This window comes from Kogia breviceps, chromosome 4, assembly GCF_026419965.1.
Source record: "Kogia breviceps isolate mKogBre1 chromosome 4, mKogBre1 haplotype 1, whole genome shotgun sequence".
NCBI lineage: Eukaryota > Metazoa > Chordata > Mammalia > Artiodactyla > Physeteridae > Kogia > Kogia breviceps.
In genome coordinates, this window is record NC_081313.1 from 143,439,939 (window position 1) to 143,457,815 (window position 17,877).

Sequence of the window (17,877 nt, forward strand, 5' to 3'; positions counted from 1 at the left end):
TGAGAGTTTAGCAGGTGATTTGGGGTGGCCAAGGGAAGTGAGCTTAGTCAGTGATGAAGAGGATGATGTCTTCATTTATTAAGTTCTTCCTAGTGCCAGGCACTGTGTGGCGTGCTCTATGAACATCATTGCATTAACCCCCCACACCAGTCCAGTGCAGTGATATTAGCACTGCTGCTAGGAGAGGAGGCTCAGAGAGGTTACGTAATTTGCCCAAAGTTGCACAACTTCTAAGAGGTGGAGCCGGAAGGCAAACCCAGAGAGTCTGACTGCAGAGCCCATGTTCTCAGTCCTTCTGTGAATATCAGGAGTGTGCTGTTGCGGGGCGGGGCAGTGGCCAGGGGGTCAAGTACCACACTTCAGTTTCAAAGAAAGCAATGGTGGGCTTCCCTGGTGGTGCAGTGGTTGAGAGTCCGCCTGCCGATGCAGGGGACACGGGTTCGTGCCCCGGTCCAGGAAGATCCCACGTGCCGCGGAGCGGCTGGGCCCGTGAGCCATGGCCGCTGAGCCTGCACGTCCGGAGCCTGTGCTCCGCAACGGGAGAGGCCACAACAGTGAGAGGCCCGTGTACTGCAAAAAAAAAAAAAAAAAAAAAGAAAAGAAAGCAATGGTAACTGTTGGAAATAGGACAGGAATGTCAGAAGTTCATGAATCCAGCCACACAAATGAAAACTAGGTTACAGATTTGTTTGTTCTTTGACAAGCATTGACAGCATAAATCAATGAGCACAGACATGCCAGTCTCCCCATCAGGAGATGGGACTGTCACATAGGCCATGGCCCTTGAATCCTTGCCTCTCTTGGGCTCTGGGTTGAGTTCTTCCTGGGGACAGCTTCTATCCACGGGAGACGAGGTTTAGTGTGTGAAAACAGCACAGAAATGAGGAGTCCTGTCTCCTGAGCTCTGAGCCATGATTCAACCACCTCTCGGGGACTGAAGCCAACTCCAGTATCATCCCGCATGTGGAGGCCCGAATCCAGCCCATATCACCCTCACCTGGCTGATCAGAGGGCCAGCCTTTTACAATCAGCACAAAGGCACCATCTGAGCTACAGGCAGCTCTGGATACGGCCCTCACCCCCACATTCTGTTCATTTCCCTGAGCCCTGAGGACCTTCTCTAAAAGGGGCTGAGGCTCCTGGTCAGTGGGTAGATCTGGAACCCCAGTCTTCTTGGAGCTCCTCCGAAATGGCTGTTGACCCAGTTCTAAAAGCTCTTTTTTTGAGACGGTTCTGGATGTAGCTTGGCTTCTCAGAGCGTCTCACACTCAGGAAAGAGGAGTTAAAACACCTGAGCAGAGTAGACGGGAAGGAGTCTGCTGCCCAAGAATCCTCTTGGAGGAAAGGGTGTTTTTCAAAACTTTGCCCTGATACACTGTTAATGCAAGTTTATGGTAGATGAATGAGAAGACTAATAATTTTAAAGGTATCTCCTATAACCTCAGCATCTAGAGCTAACATTGATGATATATGCTTCCATGTAATATCTGATATCTGTACCTTCTCAAGTACATCTAAACATATTACCTCAGGTCAGGTTTCTTAGAAACAGAGCCTGAGGCAGGGATTCAGGTGCCTGTGGTTTACTGAGGGTGTGCTCCCAGGGGAAGCCTGTAAGGGATGGGGTGAAGCAGGATGGAGGGAGGGGAGGGAACTGAGCAGAAATGTGGCCTCAGGTCAGTCTAACTCTGACTTGGTCCCAGGTGGGGGGTACAGTGGGGAGGCCTCTGGAACATAAACATCTGGAGTTGTCCCTCCTTGAGGTAAGGAGACTGGCCCTTTGCACAGACTGTGCCTCCCCACATTAGTCCATCATTGGCTGAAGGCTATAGGGAACCTTGTGGGCAAGGTGGCTCCATCAGCAGTGCGCTATTCTCCAGAGAAGGAGGGCAACTGTGAGTGGTAAGCCAACCCACTGCAGCTGCAGGATGGCAGCGCCATCTTACTAAAGGGGGTCTGGGCAGGGCACCAAGGTACAGTTGTCAGATTCTGCACTCAGAAAATACAGGATGCTCAGTTTAAAACACATACATTTCACAAGTCAAGCCTATCTTTTCTTTTTTTTTTTTTTTTTTTTTGTGGTACGCGGGCCTCTCACTGTTGTGGCCCCTCCCGTTGCGGAGCACAGGCTCCAGACGCGCAGGCCCAGCGGCCATGGCTCAGGGGTCCAGCCGCTCCGCGGCATGTGGGATCCTCCCGGACAGGGGCACGAACCCGTGTCCCCTGCATTGGCAGGCGGACTCCCAACCACTGCGCCACCAGGGAAGCCCAAGCCTATCTTTTCTTTGAAATGCATTAACAAATTGAAATAGGTTAAAGGATGAAGGGATAGATAGAAATATAATAAAGTAAGTATAACAAGACATTAATGATAGAACCCAGGTGGTGGGTACTTGGGTATTCACTTGACTCTGAAATTTTTTATAATAAAATGTTGATAAACAATTAAAGCAGGATTATATTATATGTACTCTCAGGCTAGCTACTTTTTAGTTTTGCCTCAAGATAGTTTAAAAAACATCTTTCAGTCATTATTTATAAATATATATCATTTAAGATTTTTAAAAGACATTTTATTTAAATTTGTATCCCCTTCATTCTCCATCTCTGATCCTCATCTCTGTAGACACACTCTGGAGGTATTTAATGCCTGCTTCTCCAAACTTTATGTGCCAATATGAGGGCCATAAGCTCTTTAGGGGGCTCAGTATTGAGTCAGAAATACATGGACATGGCAGGAATTCAGATGGCACTAGGGCTTACAGTGAAAAGTCACAACGACCCACAACCCCAGCTGTCCCAATTCCCCTCTCCAAGGCACCGTCAGTGCCCACATCTCTGTATCCTTCCAGAGAGACTTATGCCGTACACAAGCTGAAATACATCCTTTCAGAAAAGGACTATGCATACTGCTTTGCTCTTTACTTTTTCACTGAACAGCATAATTTAGAGATGATTCCAAACCAGTGGATACATAACTGCTGCATTATTTTAACAGCTGTGTAGTTTTCCATTGTGCAATGTACCATAATTCTTTGAGCCCACACCCCCCTCCAGGCCATTTTTAAGTTGTGGTGCAAGGAAGGACATGAACTTGTCCTGGGAGAACTTGTCCTTGGCTGGCAGGCTGTGGGACCCCACCACAGAGTCAACCCCAGGCCTTGGGCCCCCTTTTTTTCCCCAGAAGCTCAGGGGGTAATTTGGAAGCTCTGGGCTCCTAGGAGCTCTGCCTTTGTTCTTGGTAAATGAGGTATGAAGAGATGACAGTTTCTCAGCAGCCAGAACTCAGGGACCAATGTCATTTCCCCCTCTACCAGCTCTGCTATCACCTCAGACCTGGAAGCAGAGCAGGGCCATCAGCACAGGGCCAGCACTGAGTAAACATCGATTGTGTGCCTCATGGAATTCTCACAAGAAGACTGTGAATCCAGGAGTTTCATTCTCATTGTCCAGGCAAGGAAAGAGAGGCTCAGAAAGGGATAGCAATTTGGCCAAAGTCACACAGCTAGCAAGTGGCAGAGATTTGAGCCACAGGTCTTTCCATGACACTGGCCTTCCCAGCAGGGAAACTGAAGGTTGGAGAGGGAAGGGGACCAAACTTTGACCAAAGCAGGGGTCTTTAGTCTTTAACCCCAGGCATCTTTTGGGGATGCCAGATGTCAGTGATCCTTTGTTCATATGTATTTGTCAAGGCATCTGGCAACTGGCTTGTGCTCTGTGTTTGGAGAAACTGGAATGTTGGCTATTTGAGGGGTGAGAGGGAGGCTGGGAGTGGGGACCCCTGTATCCTGCGTAACCAGCTGCCTTGGCACTTCCTACAGTCCGGCTCCACGACAGCATCTCCGAGGAGGGACACCATTACCTGATCTTTGACCTGTGAGTCTGGCCCCATCCTGGGATGTAGAGTGGGGATGGGGACAGCCTTGGCAGGGATGGCCTCACTGGGTCTCTTGGCCTGAAGAGTCCACATGCCTCCTAGGTTGGGCTGAATTCCCTCTTCTGATACAGAGTTTCACAAAACATGGTAGGCCTGCCACCTGAGCAGTGCAGGCTGGTTTTCCTGACACACCAACAAACACTTTTAACTTTCATCATCATATATTTAGTTTCGTTTCTATTTGTGGCCAGTGATGCTGGTCTTCCATTTCTAGTGGTGATATAAAGTTTCCTTTTGGAATAAATTTAAAGTTTTTAAAGCCAGTCAATTGAATGAAAAGCAAACGTGAACTGAGAGGTCTCAGTGGCTCCTGGTCTCATGGGTAAAGAACAATACTTGAGACAATGGGGGAGTCTGTGCATGTCGGGGTGGGGGGATGTGCAGCGGGGCTACAGGAAATCTCTGTACCTACTGCTCAATTTTGATGTGAAGTAAAAAATTAATTCACAAAAAATTTCACCACATTCACCAAAACTTTAGCTACCCCCCCTCCCCCAAAAATAGTCTGTTAAAAAACAAAAAAGCTCCAGCCATTGGATTTCCAGGAGCCTAATGAATCATAGTGACGTGTTCTGAGTGTCTCACCCCCAGTTCTAACCTCAGCCTGGCTCTCCCCGAGCGTGGATGGGAGAGAGGTCAGTGGAAGGGTGGGCTGGAAGTCAGGAAGGGGGTTGTAGTGGGGAGCACCCCTGTGGCTTCTGGGGCCCCTCCCTTTGGGGCTGAGGTTCTGAGGTCCCTGGGCCCCACTCTTAGCTCCCTGGAGACTTTTCCAAAAGATGTGGCACCTGGGGCCTCTGTGGGTGACTGACTCAGTGCCTGTCTCCTCAGCGTCACCGGCGGGGAGCTGTTTGAAGACATCGTGGCCCGGGAGTATTACAGTGAGGCAGATGCCAGGTGAGTTCCAGGTGCAGTCTGGCAATGGTGCCTGGGGGCAGAGCACTCCCTCCTGCTGGCTTCCTAGGGGAGGCCTGCCCTCACCCCCTGCCCCCTTCCTCTCTCTCTTCAGTCACTGTATCCAGCAGATCCTGGAGGCCGTGCTGCACTGCCACCAGATGGGGGTGGTACACCGGGACTTGAAGGTGAGTGACCCACCTGAGGGTGCGGCTCACCGGGAGCCTGCTCCTCCGTCCCTTGCCCTTCCCTCCACCTGCAGAGCCAGGGATACTATCAGAACCCCGTTAGCTTCCCTGAATTGGGCTGGGTGGGGAATATCTCTCCCACTCTTCAGATGAGGAAACCGGGCTCAGGGAGGTGGAGCATCTGGCAGGTTTCCCGACTCCCAGCCTCAGGTGCTTTGTGCCAGGCCAGGTGAGAGGCAGCTAGGCCACCAAGGCTGGCTCTGGTGGAGTCCAAATCCCAGCTGGGCCATTTTCTAGCTGCACTGCCTCAGCTTCGTTATGGTGGGGGTTGCCATAGCAACCTCATTACAGGGTTGGTGAAGATGTCAAAGGAGACAGCACAGTGCCCGGTATACAGACGCGTTATCAGTCTTGCTTCTGGGCCTCTGAGGGGACCGATGAGGTAGGAAAACAGGCTTTGGGGCCCTCCAAGTCCTTTTGCTCTTCCCACTTGAAGGAGATGGACAGGACTAAGCAGATGTGTAGTCTAAGCTTGGCACCAGCTGCACGGCCTCGCCCGGTCAGCACATGCTTCACGGTGCTCCTCTGCTGGGCTTCAGGGCATCAGTGTGTGGTAGCTGCATAACACCACCCCCATTTTGCAGAGCAGGAAACTAAGTCCTAAAGAATCCAAGGGATTTGCCCGAGAACAGGCAGTTCAGTTGTGCCTGAGCTAAGCCTGGAGCCCTGGACTTCTGACCCCAGATCCCATGCTCCTGGTGGGCTGGGACCAAAAAGCCACTCACTGCACCTCCTGCTTCTGCAGGTCACCTAACCCTTCTAGGTGACTCTGCCAGGTGTCCATCAAACCTCTGCTTTTTGACTTTCAGTGACTATGAACTCACTTCTGATGGGGGAGCCCCTTGAACTATCAGGAAATGCTCCTTCAATCTTTCCCACTGTGGGGCTTCGCCTGTGAACCCCAGTTCTACCCTTTGGGGCCACACAGAGGTCAAACCTCCGGCTCAAAGCGCTCTGGAGGCACATGAGTGGCTTTGTAGTAGCTCCTAAGGCTTCTGCAGGCTGTTCTCCTGCATTCCCCACTAGGATGGGATTTCCAGGCCTTCCTCATCCTGGGTACCCTCTCTGGGCATCCTGCAGTCAGTCCAGGTCCCTCTTTGGGTTGCAGTGCTCTGACCAGAGCCCCTGCTCACCTCTGACTGTCACGAGCCATCTGTGGCTCTGCACCTGAGCCCAGGTGAGCTCCCAGTGTCTCAGTCTAGACCCGCAGGCAAGTGTGCATGCAAAGAGAGTCTCTGGTCAGACTGTAGGGCAGCTCTCCCTGAGGGCCTGTTCCCATTATAACCATAGCCACTGCATGAGAGGAGGAACGGGGAGAGGCAGCACAAATTTAGGCCATTCTGGATAGATTAATTAGTGGCACATGCACCAAATCAGGGCAGGACAGCTACTGAGACCCAGGACACGTTGGGAACACTGTCCCCAGAGGACCAAAGAGGCCTTAACGAGGGGCAGAAGAAGCTGTACTTGTTTGCATCCTGCCTGGTTTGGGGCAGTGAAAGGCCAGGTGTGGGACTCCTCAGAAGTCCCAGTAGGGAAGGGGTTCAGAAGAAACTAGTTGTCTCCAGGGACTCGGAGCCCCCGCTCTTCCTCCCCAAACAAAAAATATGAGTACTGATACTTATCAAGCATTTGTAGTCCACTGTGAAGTGCTTTGCAGGGATTATCGTAATTAATCCATATGCCACCCCACGAAGTAAGCATTCTCCCCCCTTTTTGGAGAGGAGACTAAAGCTCAGAGAGGTGAAAGAATTTGCCTAAGTTCCACAGCATAGAAGTGGCAGCACTGGGAACAGAAGCTAGGGCTTTCTAACTGAAAAGTTCCCACTTTTAATACCTCTCTGCCCTGAGGAGGGGGATTTCCTTCTTCTAGACCCAGCAGAAGATGACAGCCTTCATGCTCCACAGGCCAGGTGGCACATAGGAGGCCCCACATCTCTCAGCCTAGAGTGGTTCAGAGCATGGCTCTGGAGCCAGACTATGCCTCGATCTGGTTCTATCAGTTACTAGCTGTGTGATCTCAGTCAAGTCACTTAACCTCTCTGAACCTCAGTTTCCTCATCTTTATACATGTGACAAATACTTAAGTGCCTGCTATGTGCCGCCCACTGTTTTAGGTGCTGGTGATACATTGGTGGACAGAACACATAAGAAACTCATATTGTACAGAGGTGACGGATAATGAACAAGCACATAGACAGATGGGAAAACACATTAGAAATTGTGATGAGATCTATGAAGGTAACAACGAGGAGCTAAGACAGAAGATACCTGGGGACTCCTCCTTTAGATAGAGTAGTCATGGAGGGCTTCCTGGAGGGGGTGACATGAAGGTGAGCGCTGGATGATGAGAAGAAGCCAAACCTGTGACGTACGGAGGGAGAGCAAATCAGGCAGGGGGAGCAGGAAGTGCAAAGGCCCTGAGGTGGGAACAAGCGTGACTGTTTCAGGGGATGTAAGAAAGCCACTGTGGATAATGGAGATAATAATGCTTACCCCAAAGGGTTGTTGAGATAATAAATGGAATGATGTATGCAAAACCCTTAGCCCAGGGGCTGGCACATAGTGGAAGCACAATAAATGTTGCTTCTTTTTTCTTATTGTGGTGATGGCTGTTTCCCCACTGCCCCACCCCCACCTCAGCCCCAGAGCCAAACCCTGAGGGAAGGGGAAGGAGGGGTTGGCAGGTTGAAGAAGGGTCTTCCTATTGCAGAAGGTGGAGGGCTACAGTGGGGCAGTCCCCTCTCTGGGAAGCTCAGGGTTCTGTTTGGGGCTGGGGGTGGGTGGGTGGTGGGTGGTGTGCCTTTGGGTCACTCAGCTGCTCTTCCTGTAAGCCCAGAGCTTCAGAGGTGAGGTTCTGAATCTGCTCACTGTCCTCTGGCTTTTTCCTCTCCCCCTTTCCCTCTTTCCTCTGGTCCTGGGAAGCCGGAGAATCTGTTACTGGCCTCCAAGCTCAAGGGCGCCGCAGTGAAGCTGGCGGACTTTGGCCTGGCCATAGAGGTGGAGGGGGAACAGCAGGCATGGTTTGGTGAGTAGGGGCAGGGGGTGTCAGGGGTTTTGGGTGCCAGCCTTGAGTTGACACGTCAGCCGCTAGGAGCCCTCTGCCCGAGCAGAGGAGATGGCTTTTGCCCCATATGGGGCTCAGGGAGCAGAACCCCTCATCCCTGCAGCTTCTGAGTCAGTGGGGGTCACCCGCCCTAGCTCCCTGGGGCCCTGGTGCAGGGACATGGTTGTCATTAAAACAGTATGTGACTTCTTCACACGCACATCCGGCACTGTCGGCTAGGGGCTTCCATGAGTTCCCCTAACAGCCTGGTGCTAGATTATTAATCCTGATTTTACAGATGAGGAACAGAGGCTAAGAAACTAAGAAAACGTCAAGGGAGATGAAAAGGGGTAGAGCCAGGATTTAAGCTCAGATGATCCAGTGTGCTCTGGGATTTTGGCATAATTGAGTCCTTTCAGCTATCTGGGGTTACTTTTTTTTTTTTAATTTTTTTAAATTTTTTGCGGTACACGGGCCTCTCACTGCTGTGGCCTCTCCCACTGCGGAGCACAGGCTCCGGACGCACAGGCTCAGCGGCCATGGCTCACGGGCCTAGCCGCTCCGCAGCATGTGGGATCCTCCCGGACCGGGGCACGAACCCGCGTCCCCTGAATCGGCAGGCGGACTCGCAAACACTGTGCCATCAGGGAAGCCCTGGGGTTACTTTTTAGTGGGCAATGTTGATCAGTGGTTAAGAGCCAGAGCTCTGGGTTCAAATCCTGACTCTGCTACTTGCAAGGTATATGATTTTGGGTGTCATTTCACCTCCCTGAGCCTTTGTTTCCTTATCTATAAAATGGGGATAATAATAGTATGTTCCTTGGGGGTGGTGTGAGGATTAAATGAGATCAGGCATAGAAAGTTCTCAGCCCTGCTTAGCACACACACTCATTAAATAGGAACTATTCTCACAATTACTTGTTAAAACATTTTGGGTGTCCATTATTTCAACGAATCCTCCCAACAGTGCTGGGAGGTGTGGAGGATAGGAATCCCTAATCCGTTATTCACGGATGAGGAAACTGAGGCCCAGAAGGAAAAGAGACCTACCTAAGTGACTTAGGGCAAAGCCAGAGTTAGGGACAGGCCTTCTGCCATCCCAGGACCAGCTCCTGGAAGGGGTGGGGAGTGGGTAAGGGTTCAACTCAGCCTGGAACTGACAGGCAAGGACATTTCACCTCTAGAGCCACCAGCGATTGATTGGTGGTGATTGCCAGGAGGGTTGTGCTAGAAGTTTGTGACTCTGAGGCAGGACCCTGGGATGGATCAATGACGTTGCCCTGAGGCTCTCGGTGCTGGGGGGGCGTGGTGACAGGTATACTCCGTCCTCGTCCACCTTGGTCTAGAGGCGTTGGTATCTTACCAGGCCAGGACTTCCAGCCTTTGGCTGGCTCTGGGGGCAGGGGGCATTTTCCCCATCTCCAGGGCAACCTCATCCCTCTTCCAGCAGGATCTTGTTCCGGGTTACTTACTTGCCACCCTCTCTGTGTGTGTCTGCCTGTCTGTGTGTCTGGGGAGCAGGTTTCGCAGGGACACCCGGATACCTCTCCCCAGAAGTGCTGCGGAAGGACCCGTACGGGAAGCCTGTGGATCTGTGGGCCTGTGGTGAGTCCATCCAAAGGCCCCTTAGTCTTCCTGGCTGCCTGACCCTCTGGTGCCCTCTCTGTCCTTCCCCATCATTCTCCTCTCTCACTACCACCCCCCACCCCATCACTCCTCCTCATGAGGCTGAAGGTTCTGCTGGTCCTCTCCTCAGGGGTCATCCTGTACATCCTGCTGGTTGGGTATCCCCCATTCTGGGATGAGGACCAGCACCGCCTGTACCAGCAGATCAAAGCCGGCGCCTATGATGTGAGTGTTGCTCCTCTCTCCAGCCTCCCTGTCATCCCCGGGGCCCCATCCAGCGAGGGCCAAGGCCCAGTGAGGCCAGAGACCCGAGGATGATTCTGTCCCACCCTCCCAGCCCATTTAGGCCTCCTGCCACTCTCTAGCTACGGGGTGGAGCCTGAGGGCTAACTGGGGCCAGGCCATGAGCTGGCAGTGCCTAATGACTTGGGCATCTAAGGGATGGGATTTAGTCCATGGGGCCCCAGAGGGCAGAAGCAGCAGCCACGTGGTGTGAGAGGTCAGGGGGCAGAGGCCCCAGGAGCCAGGTTCTCTCTCTATGTATAGAGAGATCGATAGATACATACATACATAGATATAGGTACACACACATACGCACATATTATATATTGTATATACAAATAGTAATAATAACTAACCCATATAGCAGTCTTCTAAATGCTTTCTATATATTACTACAGTTAATCCTCACACCAGTCATGACATAGGTACTATTGTTACCCCCATTTTACGGATAGGGAAGCTGAGGCACAGAGAGGTTGTTAAATAAATGCCCAGACCACTGAGCTAAGAAATGGTAGAGCTGGGATTTAAACTCAGGCAGTCTGGGTCTAGTGTCCATGCTTCTAACAACCAAGCTGTACTGCTTTTCTGCATGGCTGATGTCTATAGAGCTATGCGCTACGTGTTCTACATCATATTCAATCCTCACAACATCTCTCGGGGTCACATGACTTGCCCAAGCTCACACAGCCCAGGAGGCAGAGCCAGGACTTGAACCCAAACTTCTGATTTTGAAGTCTGGGCTCTATAACCACTGTCTGGCTGCTTTGCAGATAAGGCGCAGCTTCAGGAGAGCAGAGGGAGGCCTCCTTTCCCCAGCCATTGTTCTGACTTGTCCTGGGGTCAGGGGACCCTGCACCGTTTCCTGGTTGTGGATATGCCCCGGTAGAAGGACACTAGGACCCCTGCCTGCTCCCCTGCCAGTCAGGGGCTGGGGGATCGCAGGGGTGGCCTGGGGTAGGCTGGGCAAACCTGGCCCCTCTGCCCCTTCCAGTTCCCGTCACCAGAATGGGACACCGTCACCCCGGAAGCCAAGGATCTGATCAACAAGATGCTGACCATCAACCCATCCAAACGCATCACGGCCGCCGAGGCCCTCAAGCACCCCTGGATCTCGGTGAGTCCTGGGAGCCCCTCCAGACCTCAGGAATAAGGCCCCTGCTGAGGCCTGGCCCCTGCCCCTGGGCCTGAGGGCCCACCGCATGGGGCCACCGGAGCTTAATCCAAGAGACACGGACCCCACTGTTGTTCTCAGGGGGAGAGTGGCAAGTGGGAGGTATTCTGGGTTGGCACAATGACTGGGGGTGCTACTGGCTTTGAATGTCCATTGCCAGGATGTTTACACCATCCCCTAGAACAAACTGTCATTCCCCCAAGATGACAACCACATCCACAGGATACTCTGGAGGGGGAGGGAGGGCTTGCCTTCTGCTCACAGACCTCTCCCCGCCTCCCTTCAGCACCGATCCACCGTGGCCTCCTGCATGCACAGACAGGAGACCGTGGACTGCCTGAAGAAGTTCAACGCCAGGAGAAAACTGAAGGTAACAGCAGGTCCTCACCCTCCATGCCCCCCGCCTGTGGGGGTAGCTTGGCCTGGGTCTCCACAGTGGCCAAGACACCCGCTCACTAGTTCTTTCCTTTGTTGAGTCAACAAGTGTCATTGAACGCCGGCTGCCTGGGCTGGGCAGTGAGCAGCGGTGAGGACAGACAAGTGATGGAGACGTTATGGGCAGTGGTGAGTGCTGTGACCACATGCCCTGAGGCTGTGGGAGTGCATAGCAGGGCCATGGAGCAGGTCTGGATGGACCAGGGAAGGATCCCAGAAGGCTTCCTGGGCAAGTGTCATTTGAGCTGAGATCCTGAAGGATAAGCAGGTATCAACAGTATAGAGACAGATTTGGCAGATGTTCCAGACACAGAGAAAAGCCTGTGCAGACGTCTGGAGGCGTGAGCATGACCCCTTAGTGGGACTGCAAGTGTTTCAACGTGTCTGGGAGAGGTTTCCGGGGGTGACATGTGACTGGGCAGGAGACCACGATGGGGTGAGAGACCCCTGCTGCCAAGCACTGCAGAGGAATGGCCGAGGGACTAGACAGGTGTTGTGGCTCCAAGGAAGCTACAGTGTGACCCAGGTGGGCCCTAGGCTGCCAGCCTCTCAGCAGGTCTGTGTGTTCTCAGGGCCGTGACATCTCCTGGCCTAGACCTTTTGCCAGGGACCCCATGAGCAGGTAGGAAGAGCAACCAAGGGGTCCCCAGCTGGTCGGAACAGAAAAGCCATCCACATGCTCAGTGACAGATGCTGAGGCCCCGGCTCCTTCGGAACCTCCTCACCAACTGCTCCCAGGCCTGGCATGGTGGCTCAGGACAGGCACATGGGCCAACGGGGTGCTGGCCAGCATGATGCCAGGGGAATTGTGTCTCACCCCCAGCCCCGCAGTGGGAGCTGTCACAGAAGAAGTCTCAAAATGTCAGTCAGGGAGTCTTAAAATCATGGAGAGTGTTCAAATCAGACAGCAATTAGAACCAGGAGGGCCGTTGGTCCCCAGCCCCTTCATTGACAGAGGAGGTTTTTTTCCTCATTAACCCAGGGTTCCGAACCCAGGAGCCACAAGGGCGAACTAGTACTGGAGTGAGGAGCTGAGTGCCCTAGGCAGAGGGTGGAGACAGGGGTGGGACCAAGGGGTGCAGAGTCTACTGTCCTTGCCCAGTCAGGAAACTTCCTTGGCCTTTAGGAGCCCCACTGACAGGTGTCCCGGAGCACAGCCACCAGCTCTGGCCAGGCCGGTGGAATCTATTAATATCTGCTCCTAGGATGGCCGTGTACCCAGAGCAGTGCCATCTAAGGCCTAGCTCACCCCTGCCTCACCCTTCTCCAGGGAGTTGGGGATGGATGGTCTCGGGGCTGTGGGGTGAGAGAAATGGAGGAATGGAGGGCAAGGGGCAGAAAGCTTTGGATTTGTGTCTGAATGGAGCACCTGCCTCTCCTTCCCCACTCCCCTCCCATTTCTCTGTCTCTCCTCTCCCCCCTCACCTCTGGCCTCCTCCCCCCCAAACCCCCTCCTCTTATCTGTTGCAGGGAGCCATCCTCACCACTATGCTGGCCACCAGGAACTTCTCTGGTAGGTGGTAGGACCTCAGATTTCCAAATACATCCTGCAGGAGGTAGGGGCATTGCCATATGGGGTATCTGGTGCCCTCAGGCCAGAGGGCCTGGGGAGAGGGGGGCTGTAGGGGACCCCATGACTGGGGACTTAGCTCACCTGATGCAAACCTGCAGAAGTAGATGAAGGTCAAAGGTCATCAAGCCAAGGGCCCACCAGGAAGGGTTAGAGGTTAAGTCTGGCTCCCCCACCTCACAGCAGTGCTGGGGTTCTCAGGCTGGGCCGGCCAGAGGGGAGGGCCTCACAGATGTCAGGGTACAGGTCCAGGAGGGACTGACCCAGGCCCAGGGAGTAGCACTATTCCTGTTCGCCACAGTTATGAAGCAGTGCCCGTGCTTTGTGACAAGGTGATTGCCATCCCTGTTCTCTGAGTGAGGAAACAGAGGATCAGGGAGGTAAACTCTGACTTGCCCCAGGTCACACTGTTAGAGGGAGGCTTTCAGTGCAGGTGTGACCAGCCCCAGAGCAAGTGCCTTACCAGGCTGGGTCACCAAGGAGTCCAGGGTAGGAGCCTTTGGCCTTGGCCTGGGCTGGTTCAGGTGGGAAGTGCCCAGTGACCTGTGGCATGTGGCCCCGGAGAGAGAAGGAGAGGGGATTAGCATCAGGGCTTAGCAAGAAGCTCCCCTTGGCGTGTTAGAGAGTGCCGTGGCCAGCGTCTGCCAGAGGCTTCTCTCTGGGGAGCCCAGGGCGGCGGATGGGGCAGTTGAGCAGATACAGCAAGGCTCGCCCGGGGGGGCCCTCTGGTTGGGGCAGCTAGAGCTGCTGCAGCGCATGGCTGGCTCCACCGCAAGGGGTCGGCTCTGGGAAGCTACAGCCCTGGCTTCGCTGAGAGGGTCCACCTGTACATTTAACCAGCTGGGAGAATGAGACCCAGGGCTGGGAAGACCCTGCAACTTCAGATTCTGGCTTTTTCCCTACCACACTGGACTGCCTTCCCACTCCCTCCCCAGACTAGGATCCTGCAGTTCCTTAAACTGAAAGATGAGCCACCCAGGCAGTCAGAGTCTTTTTTTAACAACTGAAGTGTCCCTAGGGCACTCTAGTCCAGAGCTCACAAAACGGAGCCCATGCGTTAGTCTCTCTCTCTCTCTCTCTCTCTCTCTCTCTCTCTCTCTCTCTCTCTCTCTCTCTCTCTCTCTCTCGATGTGCTTGGGGGCACCAGTGGTGTTTAAAAATTTTTTTCTGGCAAGAGTTTCCAGCACTTAAAAACCAGGAGATTTCATAGAAAATCCCAGATTTCTGACTTCTCTTGAAAATCAGAATATGTGGCTTCACGGGACCCACAGTCCTGTAATAGTGGGCTGGAGCTGAGAGGGGCCTCCTTGGGGGCCTGAGGGGCAAGTCCTCTCCCTGCTGCTGTGCATCCTGGTCTAGCTCACAAAGCCCATGATGATGGCTGGCCATTCCTCTCGGCTTTGGGATCCAGAGGTACTCCCCTGGCCCCACCACTGCCTTGCTTTGCAAGAGGGAAATTTTGCAAGAGGGAAAAGTTGCATGAGAGCCCGAGAGGGGTCATAGGTGGAAATGTGAGGATGACTGAGGAGCTGGACCAGCCATGAGCCCCAACCCTCCAAGCCTCTGGGGCATCAATGTCCAGTACCTCCCCTCCTCCCCAGCTCGCTCTCTCCAGGCCACCAGGAAAAGGACTTACAGTGGCTACCATTTACTGAGCATCTACTGCATACACGTCAAGCGTTGTGCTAAGCACTTTATAGATACTGTCTGGTTTAACTTAAGGCCATTTGCTTGAGGTTTGAAGCAGCCAGATGTCAGGCTGCACAGGGCTGGGCATTGATGCCATTTCCTGACTGATGCCCCCTCCAAGGGCTCTGACCAGGAGGTGAGAAGGAAGGGAATGGGAAATGACAGGTGGGGCCTCCCTGAGAGCTGTTGCTCTGCTTTCCCCAGCCACCAGGGACACAGACAGCCCCAGTGCGGGGCTCTGGAGTTTGAGGGTAGGGAGGCCTCTGCAGGGGATGGGTGCTCTGGCAAGGGTGGGCCTCAGAGTGGGGGCATCTGCTTCTTATCACCAGCAAAATGCAGCTTCTCAGCTGTCCAGAGTGAGTAGGCAGGGCTGACACATGACCTCCGCAGCAGCATGGGGCTAAAATTAGAGCGGGCCGGGGCGGGGAGGGAGCATCCAGCCCCGGGCTGGGCAGCCGGGCCTCCGGGTTGGCCACCACTAGCACGGGTGGTGACCAGGATCTGGAGGGAATCCCCAGACTGAAACAGCAATCCCACGGTCCTGGGACACATTGGGCACCTCCCTCAACCCATGGAGCCAGAGGGTCACACTTGAGATTGCTGAGAACCCAGGCCCACTCCCACCCAGTGGGCCACCGGCAGACCCAGGGCCGCCCAGGAAGGAAGAGGAGCAAGGGGAGGAGGTCTCCCCACGTTGCTGCTCCGGCTCTGTGCCCTCCGCTGCCCGTGGATGTTGCTCTTCCTCGCCCTGTGGGCCCTGGTGCCCTGCCTGGTGTTGGTAACCCTCTACTTTTTCTCCTCTGCAGGCGGGAAGAGTGGAGGAAACAAGAAGAACGATGGTGTGAAGGTAAGTCCCGGCCAGCCCGGCAGGGTCTGCCTCTGACAGCGTTTCCGCCCACAGGGCCCGGCTTGCAGGGCTGGGACAAGAGCCAGGCCTTGCTGATGGTGTTCTGGGCAGATGTGCTCACCAGTGCAGCCTGGCATCCCCAGACCCAAACCTGGGCTACGGTGCCCACCCTCCCACCAGGATTGGTGGGGGGCAGGTGGGGGAGGGGAGGGTTGAAAGAGGGTGGGAGAGGCAGGTGGCCTGGGGTTGGGGTGGGCATGAGGGCCAGTCAAAGGAGATTTCTGCGGTTCTGGAGGACTGGTGAGTGAGTGGGTGCAAAGAAGGGACAGAGATGTCATGAGGGGTGACCTCCTCCTTCCCGAGTGTAGGCTGGCTGGAATGGGCCCCTGACCCAGTGCATGCCCCAATCCAGCCTACAAAGCCTGCAGGGGATGGACAGCCAATCCTGTTGGCTTTGACACCCAGAGCTACCCATCCCCATCAAGGCCTGCCGGTTCAGTGCTAAGAATCCCCTCCTATCCCCGACCCAGGCCTGCCCTGTCCCCACCCCTGATGCCCGAGCTGCTTTCCTCCGCACCCCACTGACCCCTCCCTCCCTCCTCTCTCTTCTCCCTCTGCTCTCTGGGGCCTTGTCCCCTACTCTCTGCAGCTCCCTCCTCCCCTGCCACTGGCTCGCCTTGTGGATTCTCCTCTCTTGAGACCCTGCCTTTTTCTGGGCTCAGAGCCCTGCCTGGCCAGGGCCCCAGGGCTGGGCTGTGCCCAGGACACTGGAAGGTGTGGGATGCTTTCCAAACGCAGCCACCCAGGTGGGCTGGTGGCTTTATGGCTTGGTTTGTAGTGGCATTTAGGGTCTCAGACCCCTGGCTTTGGTCTGCCGGGGGTTGCATGGGAGGGGATCTGGGCTGTCTGCCTGAGGCCAGGATATGGCCCTCCTCTCTGTTCTTGGCCCTCTGGGGGCTTGAGTTTCCCCATAGGTGCAGTGGGAGCGGGGAGGGCTTTGAATGCCATGATTTCCAAGATTTCAACTTTAAAAACAAACAAGAAAAAATCATTTTGCCTTCTCATCTTGGGTGCTTGAAGAATATGTAATTATTTGGTTATCAGTCAGAGCCAGTGGGTTTCAAATGGAACTCTTCGGAGCCCAAAGGTTCTGGGGGAGGTACCTCTGGCAGCAGATGGGGAGGGATTGGAAGTGGGAAGCCAAGCAGAGAGGATTTGGGGGCTTCTCACACCCACTTCAGCCAGAACAGCTCTGTGGACCAGCCATCGCAGTGGCTGAGAGAGCCTGGGTGAGCTTATAGCCCATTATTTGAATCTCCTGAGCCTGTGTTTCCTCATTCAAGCAATGGGTGATCAGGGTTTCCCACCTCCCAGGGCTGTTTGTGAGGATGAACTAAGATACTGTGTATTGAGGACTTAGCACGGTGCTGGCGTGAGATACATGCTCATGAGATGCTAGTCAGTAGTATTATCTTTTCTGCTTTATGTGTTGGACTTTCGGGTAAGATTTCTCTTGAAGTTTGCTCAAGAAAATACTTGGGAAACACAGATCTAAAGCCAGCCCGATTTATACAGTTAACACACATCCATTCCAAATGCTGTAATAGAATCCAGAATTGAGTTTTGGCTTACCTGCTGTTTTGGGTTACCCATGAGTCACCCTGCTCCCCTCCCAATTTGAAAGGGTGATGGAGGGATGTGCAACTTGCGGGGGAGGGGGGCAGGCTTGGAGCAGCTGGGGCTCAATCTGGCCCTAGTGTGTAGACACTGGGGGTACTGGGCCCCCTGGGGAAAATCATATTGGGGGGATATGGGGCAGAGGCCACAGGCGCTAGTGGGCTGCCGCCGTCTGCTTGGTGCTCGGGTGTAGCCCTGGCAAAGCCCTGGTCAGGGCCTCCCTCAGGCTGGGTCGTGGGACGAAGCTCTTGTCTGGCTCCTCTCTGGGCAAGGCCAGGAGGCGGAGGCTGTCTGAGGACAAGGGCATCTCGTAGCGTGGCGGGGCTCTGGCTGGTCACTGCAGGGCCTTCCAGTGGGCACAGTTGAAGAAAGTGCTGCTGCTTCCTGTAGGGCAGGACAGTCCCTGAGTGACTTCTCAGGGTGGCCTGGGTGTGGAGGAAGAGACACTCAAAGGC

The 17,877-nt window shown here is 54.1% G+C and overlaps 1 protein-coding gene across 3 annotated transcripts in view; it reads left to right on the top strand.

The window, feature by feature from the left end:
* The window catches only part of CAMK2A (calcium/calmodulin dependent protein kinase II alpha), a 65,984-nt gene that overhangs the window by 27,500 nt on the left and 20,607 nt on the right, over window positions 1-17,877 (top strand). For all 3 annotated transcript variants that reach the window (XM_067032079.1, XM_059062394.2, XM_067032078.1), the window contains exons 4-13: window positions 3,822-3,876; window positions 4,766-4,831; window positions 4,944-5,016; window positions 8,002-8,104; window positions 9,644-9,727; window positions 9,879-9,973; window positions 11,025-11,147; window positions 11,491-11,574; window positions 13,110-13,152; window positions 15,705-15,745. In XM_067032079.1, coding sequence (XP_066888180.1) covers window positions 3,822-3,876; window positions 4,766-4,831; window positions 4,944-5,016; window positions 8,002-8,104; window positions 9,644-9,727; window positions 9,879-9,973; window positions 11,025-11,147; window positions 11,491-11,574; window positions 13,110-13,152; window positions 15,705-15,745 — 767 coding nt within the window. The remainder of the gene's footprint in view (window positions 1-3,821; window positions 3,877-4,765; window positions 4,832-4,943; window positions 5,017-8,001; window positions 8,105-9,643; window positions 9,728-9,878; window positions 9,974-11,024; window positions 11,148-11,490; window positions 11,575-13,109; window positions 13,153-15,704; window positions 15,746-17,877) is intronic.